At 48.4% G+C, this 8,817-nt stretch overlaps 1 protein-coding gene across 1 annotated transcript; it reads left to right on the plus strand.

Annotated features, from left to right (window-relative positions):
* The first annotated feature begins 265 nt into the window (after window positions 1-265).
* Window positions 266-5,302, plus strand: LOC121449123 (protein FAM187B-like). Its single transcript, XM_041653346.1, has 2 exons — window positions 266-990; window positions 4,915-5,302. The coding sequence occupies exons 1-2, from the start codon at window positions 266-268 to the stop codon at window positions 5,300-5,302; spliced, it is 1,113 nt and encodes a 370-aa protein (XP_041509280.1).
* Window positions 5,303-8,817: the final 3,515 nt, after the last annotated feature.

Genomic DNA, 8,817 nt, shown 5'->3' on the forward strand with positions numbered 1-8,817 from the left:
CATAGTGAACATTTCCAGGAACAGTGTGTTGAATGTTCCCATGTGTGACACCAGTGCCACTCCCCAGACATGAAAATCACCTCTTGGCAACACAGATGACAGAGAAAGACCCTGACTAGACAAATTACATCCCAACTTGTCACAGTGGGAGGTTGTGGCTTCGAGCCTCTTTGCTCACCTCTCTGCTCAACAGAGGTGTGAGTTCATGAATGACGTCACAGTGTCCAGGCTGGTGGCCAGTACACAGCCACCTTCTCAGTCCACCATGCTTACCATCCTGTGGATACTGCTCAGCTTTGCTCTCCCGGTGTTGGGGCTCCACCTGCCTGTCACATGTCCCCAGGACAAGGAATGTCAACTGGCCCTTCTCTCCAACAATGATGTGCTCTTGGAATGCAACGTCTCCAAGGCACGCTGGTTCTTCTTCGGGCTGGACATAGATGACAAACCCGTTAGTGTCTCCGGTATTTCCAGTGATCCAGAGAGTCACCTCCTGATCCAAAACCCATCACCCTTCAGCACAGGCCTCTACGAATGCCAGGACGAGAATGGGACCCGAGTGACGGGGTATAAGATTGATTTCCAGGATGTCACCAGACTGCACGTCACGCACCTAGACCTGAATCAGGAGCCCCTGATAAATGACACACTGAACCTGGGCCACGGAGAGATACTGTACACCCGGTGGGAACCTTGGCAGGAATGCAACAACTGTCAAAACCAGGGCGAGCTTAAACGCCTGGGGGAGCGCAAACGCCTGGGTTACTGCTATGTTAAGGAGCCCTTGGAGGAGCCTGTACCCTGTGGGATCTACTTGGGAGAAACAAAGGCACTTTATGACCGAGTAAGGCCGGAGATGCAGGTGAAGGTCTGCTATGAGATGTGCCAACGTCATATGTTTGGTGGAGACTATGTCATCTTCGATAGCTTCAGGCTCACGGAGGAGTCAGAATCCACACTGATCTTCTGTCCCTTTGCATCCATCTACAGGTGATGGGACCCTTTTGCCGGTTCAGACCCTGGTCCCTAGTTCCAGGGTTCTTTGTGGTGGACTCTGTGCCAGGCTAGTAGGGGTGTCTTGGCAGGTTAGCTCCATTGGCAGTCATCAGGAGTCAGTGAGAGCATGAGAGGAAGCCAGGGATACTGGAACATACCTTTCTGAAACACACAGCTAGAATAATATGTGTCCCAAAGTATCCTGACTGTATGGGAAGAGTATTTTTTAAACATCCTTAAGAGCCTCACACTGATTGATTTCTCTCTTATTTGAAACAAGAGTCTTCAAAGATCCAGGGAACCGTGTTGCTCACTGACTACATGGCCTTCCAAAGGCATCAGTAAAGTTTTCTCTGGAATTGTGGATACAGTTGATGCCGGTCTTGGTGCAGATATGAACAAAGGAAGAGCAGGCGCTAGTCAGGGTTTTTTTTTTCCCCAGTTGAGGTCTTCTGGTTAAATCACACTTTTCCTCTTGCCTCTGGTGATTTATCCGCTCAGCTTGTAAGAGTCATATAGAGGAATCTATAGGATTAATCTCTGATAAAACCATTTTAATGGAGCATTATGTATGAGATAGTCCATTGATAGTTATATGTAAAGTCACTAGGAATGTAGGAGAGCATTTTGTGAGTGAGGATTGTGAATATTTTGAAAACAGTGTGACTATTTTAAATGTACTATTGTTTCCTCTTTTTAATTATATGCTATAACTATTGAACATTTTATTAGAACAAATAAAGCCATTGTACTCAACATGAAGAAAAGCAATCTCACAATTCTAAATAATTATGTTAAAATATGCTTTAAATGACAAAACTTTTTATTAATGTACTTTTGTGATATTTAAATATTTAGAATTAGTGCCAATATTTAAGTTTGCATGTACACACGTGTGTGTGCGTGTTTGTGTGTGTGTGTGTGTGTGTGTGTGTGTGTACTTGTGTGTACTTTGTCAGAGTACAGCACTGCAATCAAAGGTCTGATCCAAAGGGGTAGAAAGCTGAGTCAGGCATGGTGGTGCACGCCTCTAATTCCAGCACTGGAGATGCACATTCAGGCAGATCTCTCAGTTTGAGGCTGTCTTGATCTACATAGCGAGTTCTAAGCCACATAGGGCTGCACAGTGAGACCCTGACTCAACAAGAGGAGGGATTGGAAGCTACTGTAGACTGATAAAGGATGCTTGAAAGATTCAGTTGCTGCCTGATAGATGGCTTTCTGTCTGCCAGTGTTCACATTTTCTTTGTATGTGAGAATAATCAGAAAGAGGCCCAAGTTAATGGAATCCCAGAAACCCCAGGAAATTGCTTCTCTGCCTGCAGTCCCTGCCAGAGTCCTGGAGTGCCTTGCTTTGGGTCCAGGGAGCCCGCAAGAGTCTTGGAGACAATCTTCTCCCTCCTCCTCTGTTGACTCCTGCAGTCATCCTGTCCCTAAAACTGCAGGGAGTCTGATTTGTTGTGGTTGTTGTTGTTGTTGTTTCGAGACAGGTTTCTCTGTGTAGCCCCGGCTGTCTTGGAACTCACCCTGTAGACCAGACTGGTCTTGAACTCACAGAGATCCATCTGCCTCTGCCTCTGCCTCCTGAGTGCTGGGCTTAAAGGAGTGTGCCATCACTGCCCGGGAGTCTGATTTTATAGAGGTGCCAGGGAACCATCTGGGTCCTGATTGACTGAGTGTACATATACAAACATGCATGCACATACACAGACACATGCGTGCACATACACAGAAGCATGCATGCAGTACACAGACACATGTATGTACATACACAGAAGCATGCATGCAGTACACAGACACATGTATGTACATATACAGACACATTCGTGCACATGCACAGATGCATGCATTCACATACACATGCATGCAGTACACAGACACATGCATGTATATATACAGACACATGCACGCACGTACACAGACACATGTATACACATACACATGCATGCAGTACATAGACACATGCATGTATATATACAGACACATGCACGCACATACACAGACATGTATACACATACACATGCATGCAGTACACAGACACATGCATGTATATATGCAGACACATGCATGCACGTACACAGACACACGTGTACACATATACAGACACATGCATGCAGTACACAGACACTTACACATGATGGCTTAGCAGTTAAGAGCAATTGCTGCTTTTACATAGGACCCATGTTCAGTTTCCAGCACCCATATGACTACCCACAACTATTCGTAACTCCAGTTCTAAAGAATCCAATGACTTCTTCTGGCACCCATAAAAATCAGACACACGTGGTATCACTACCATGATATCGGCTTGCATCAAAAGCAATAGATCTGGCCAATCTATTGACTGAAACCTCCAAAACCATGAGCCAAAATTTTCTGTCTTTTTCATTTGTTTCCTCCAATATGTTGTCCACTGATGATACTTCTGACCACAGGAGTTGCATTCATTTATAGCTCAAAGCACCACAAACTGGGGTGGCCTAAGACAATAAAACCGGCTGGGTAAGTGGTACATGTCTTTAATCCCAGCACTTGGGAGGCAGAGGCAGGTCGATTCCTATGAGTTCCAGGGTACATCATGAGACGAAGACAACAATGACGGTGATGATGATAATTGTATTCTCTCACTACTTTGGAGCCTGGAAGTCAGAAGCAAGCTGTTAGGAGGCTGCCCTTCCTCTCCACCCCTGATTTTCTAGCCTCTGTGGGAGCCAGAGATCCTCTGACATTTCCGAGCTGGAAGCTTCATTCCCCATCCCCGCCTCTATCACTTCTTGGCCTCCATCCGGGTATCTTTATCTGTCTTGGCTCCAAAAGGTCACCAGACTCTTTGGACCTCAAGGCCACTCTACTCCAATATGATGTCATTGTAACGCATTGACAATAACCCAGTTTCCAAGTAAGGTTACATTCTGAGATTCTGGGAAATACAGAGATTTCAGATGGGCACTGTCCAACTCAAGACTGGTCTGGGCCTCGTGGACTAACTGTGATGTTTGAGAGGGCTACTGGCCACAGGATCTGGTCTGGCAAAACTTTCATGTTCTACAGAGGCCTTCTGAACATCACTGTCTGCTCAGGATCGCCTCTGTCATCCCTGGACACGAGGACCCGATTCATCCACCCACTCAGTAAGGTGCCCAGGACACAGTGAAGAGCATATAGCCTCCTACTTACTCCAAACAATCAACTCTCCTTTTCTTTCAGGACAAATAAGACCACATGACGTTTTAAACTGATGAGTTCTCTTTTTGAGAATGGGGATTCTACTTATGTAGCCCAGGCTAGCATCAAATTTGTCATCCTCCTGCTTCAGCCTTCTGAGTGCAAGGATCCCTGATGTCCACCCATTTAGCTTGAAAATGCAGTATTTTAAATGTTGCTAAGGGCTGGTGGCAGTTGGGAGAAATTAAAATTCTAAGTGGGGAGGCAGTCAAGGAAGGCTCTTTTGAGAACCGGTCACTCCTGCCAAGGCAGAAGGAGACGAGAGAAAGCTGTGCTTTGAGGGACGGTGCTCCAAGTAGATGGCAGAAAAAATATGGAGGCCCGGGGCAGCGTGGCTGGAAAGTCCTAGCACGCTAGTGTGATTGGGCATTCATTATACGTGGAGGAAACAGAGGAGAGGCAATGCCGATGGAGGGGACGGTTTTCCAAAGTCTTTCAAATTACCCCGAGGCAGGTGCCACCATTATAGCCCTGCTCTCAGAAGAAGAAATGGAAACTAGTGGCCTTGGCTTAGGCCACCCAGCAAGTCAGAGGTAGAAGTCTAGAAGCTTCCCGGGCCATACCTCCCCAGCAGACCCCTGGTGACGTTTACAGGGCTCCATGGAGGGAACGGGGAGCTTTTGTCTTCAGCTCCCTTTAGTCCCCCGTTCTCTGCAGGACCCTGAAGTTTGACTCTTTGTTTCTTCCATCTAGGCCTGTTCACTGGGAAGCCAACGACACTGCTCTGACCTGGCAGGACCAGCTTTCTGGTAAGGTCACGGGCAGCTTAATGGACCCCTTCAGCGGTGGCCAGCAGCTGCAGATCTTCCAGCCGGCCATTTACAGATGTTTCGTGGAACAGGAGCTGATAGCCCAATTCAGCCCCGCAGCCTCTGTGGAACTGCTGGAGGCTGAGAGACAAACCAAAGGCCAGGGGCGTTGGCAGCACAGGGCCCAGCTAGGCAAAGCGGACTCCGTCCTCAGGGGCCTGAAGTTGATGCTGCTGATGGTCTCTTTCCTGGTTGTGGGGGGGCTTCTCTGTAAGGTGGTCTTTCGTCCCACCCGGGGCAAGAAGAGGAATCTGGTCCTCCTGGTGAAATAAACTGAGCCCTCTGTACCCAAGGGGACCTGGCCTCTCTCCACTGTCCCATCCTTAGCTCTAGCTATGCCTGGCAGCCCCGCACTAGCCCCTGGAGGTGTGTGAACTGACACAGACCTGGATTCATATTCAATGGTCACTTCACTCCTTGTTCTATGCCCTGCTCAGCTAATTGGTTGGTCGCCCCAGTGCACAGATAAGGAAACTGAGGCAAGACTGTCTAGACAGGAGAACTGGGACTCTGGGGTTCCTCAGAGGGAGGAAGGGAAGGAGGAAATCTTCTCAGGCTGTGTGGTGTGACTTTCTCTAGGGAGATGTGAACAAGCATCTATTCATCCTGGACTGGACACTAATGACAGACTAAAGAAATGAATCCACCCTAGCCTGGTTTGGTGAACAAGTGAGTTTATTGGGGTTCCTTACAGGAGGATGAATGATGTGGGTGCTTATATGCATGAGGGTGACTTTAAAGCAGCTGCATCATCCAAAGGTCCAGCATGGATAATGTCACTCTTGAGGCCCAGCATTGTTGACAGAGGTTTCTATCCCACCTGGTCCCACAGCCATTCAGCCCCAAAGAAACACACAGAGGTCTACATTAATTCTAAACTGGTTGGCCTGGTAGCTCAGGCTTCTTATTAACTCTTACATCCTACATCTGAACCCATAATTCTTTTCTGTGTTAGCCATGGGGCTTGGTACCCTTTATCAGTGAAGCGTTCTCATCTTGCTTGCTCTGTGTCTGGCTTCCTTTCTGTCTGGATGATGACTGCAGACTGACTCTTTCCTCTTCCCAGAATTCTCCTGTTCCCATTGCCCCGCCTCTACTTCTTGCCTGGTCACCCACCTATACTTCCTGCCTGGCTACTGGCCAATCAGCATTTTATTAAACAAGTACAAGAAACAAATCTTTACAGGGCAAAACTATTGTCCCACAGCACAGCACATGTGATGTCATGAGATCCAGCACAGGTGATGTCATGGCTGGAGGCTGCTTTCCTAAGCTTTCTGTAGAACTTGTAGGCAGCTCCACCAGAGCTGCCTGTTCCCCAGAGAATGGTTACTGCTTGTGTAACCACGGGGCGGGTCTTGAGAATCATGGAACTTTCCAAGCTTCCCGAGCCTTGTCTATGCCCTCTGCTTCCTGAATCTTTCAGTCTCCTTTCTCCCTACCCCAAAGGAACATGTCAGGCAGAAAGGAATATTAATAGCTTCACAACAGGTTGTGTCTATTGTGGTATATTGTGGCCTCTTCTTTCAACCTTGTCTCCCAAGAACAAGATGGAGGACATACAGGCATCTCCGTGGCATCCCTAGTCTGCACTGGTCCTCTGATGCCTTTCCCTCCCTGTTTCTCAGGACATCTTCCTCTATTGTGCTACAGCCTCAGACTCAGCCACACACCTCCTTCATCCTTAGATTAGACACATACTGTTCCAGGCTCCTGTGGTGAGAGGAGAGCCCTCCTGTGCCACGCTTGGACAAGACACTGGGCCTTGCTCAGCTGACCGACAGGAACAGCTGGGCCTGGCTGTTCCCAGAAACTACACACACGATTTAGCAGAACACCAGAGCAAAGCATGAAATATTAATGCCTCTTAAGACTCATTGCCCTAAATTTGCACAGTGAAGTCCTGACAGGGCATATAGGAAGGGCTCCCAGGGCAGAATGTGGGCCCAGGAAGACGGGGTAGAGCTCCCCCCATGTACCACACACCGAAGGCTCCCCGTGATATCTGCAGATGCAATGTTTCCTGCAGAATGAGAGAAGGTTCCTCCAGAGTAGTTTGGAACTGACTGAGGCAGAAGCTGAGAATAACAATGATAAAAATAGTTAATATATTTGGCCCTCTTCATGTGTCAATATGCAGACTTTTCCATAAACATCATGTCCCCACAAGCTACCACTAGGCTGCTGAGACGATTCGTCTCCTCTTGTTTTATAGCTGGAAACATTAAGGCCCAGAAGGGACAAGCAACTGGCCTGAGGCCACACAGTGAGCTTGGGGGAAGGGCGGGTGATGGACGGGTATTCAAAAGAGACCTCAGGGACTGGCAAGATGGCTCAGTGGGTATGAATTTAAGGAGCTGGTTTGGGCCCACGTTAAAATAAGGGAGGTGTGTGTGGTCATTGTGTGCCTATAACCTCAGAGCTGGAACTCAGGTTAGGCAGGAGGGGTCTATGGGGTTTGCTGGATGCCATCCTAGCTCCTGGTTCAATGAGAGACCTTGTCTCTGGGGAATAAGGTGGAGAATGAGTGACAGAGCAGGACACGCAGTGCCCTATGCATGTAGGTGTACATGTCTGTACATGCATGGACACACATCTGTACACACACACACCTGCACACACACTTTTACACACGCACATCTGTACACACACATACCTGCACACACACTTACACACGCACATCTGTACACACACACACCTGCACACACACTTTTACACACGCACATCTGTACACACACATACCTGCACACACACTTTTACACACGCACATCTGTACACACACCTGCACACACACTTTTACACACGCACATCTGTACACACACATGCACACACACTTGTGCACACACATATGCACACATCACACACACTTGCACACCTGTACACACACACCTACACATACACACCATAGCACCCTCCCAGCAGGGACCCCCAGGTGTCCTACACCTGCAGTAGCCCCAACTGTGGCAGCTGGAGAAGAAGCAATGACAAAGAACTAAAGCCTCTTCATTGAGTCAGTGGCCCGTCTACACAGCACAGAAGGTGCAAACCAAAGTGGGAGGTTTGGCACTCCAGGGAGACTGCTGTGACTTCCTACCTCCTGGTGTCCACACCTTTGTGTGGTTTTCCATTTGAATGTGGAGTAGACTTGATGCTTGAGCTTGATGGTCAACTTGAGGGATTTAGGGCCACCTAGGAGACACATCTCTGTGTGTGCCCACGAAGGGATTTCCAGGGACTAACTGTGGGTGCTTGTCTTTCTGGGGAAGGCAAGTGTAGCACCAGCGTCCATTGCTGTCTGCTTCCCGACTGCAGATGTGATGTGACCAGGTGCAGCATCTTTCCTGAAGTTGCCTTCACCAGGCATTATGTTACAGAGAAGAGGAGAGTAGCTCCCTGGACCTGGGACCTGGCTTCTCATAAAATACATTTATTTTACATAAATAGGTGCTTCGTCTGTACCTACGTCTGCACACCAAAGAGGGCATCGGATTCCATGGTACTACAGTTATAGATGGTTGTGACCTGCCATGTGGGTGCTGGGATTCGAACCCATATCCTCCGGAAGAGCAGCGAGTGCTTGTAACTACCAAGCTGTTTCTCCAGTCCCTTAGGTCTTGGGCCATCATTGTCATGGTGATGTGACATTGCACAATCCTGTCTCTGATATTTGCAGAGTCTGATGGCTTGGTGTCGTATACAGCTGATGTGGTTTCAGTCCACGCCCCACAAAGTGCCACCTGGTGAAGGCTGGCCCCCACAAAGTGCCACCTGGTCAAGGCTGGCCCCC

The sequence above is a fragment of the Microtus oregoni genome, unplaced genomic scaffold (assembly GCF_018167655.1).
Source record: "Microtus oregoni isolate MIOR12 unplaced genomic scaffold, Mior012 000006F_ref0000085, whole genome shotgun sequence".
NCBI lineage: Eukaryota > Metazoa > Chordata > Mammalia > Rodentia > Cricetidae > Microtus > Microtus oregoni.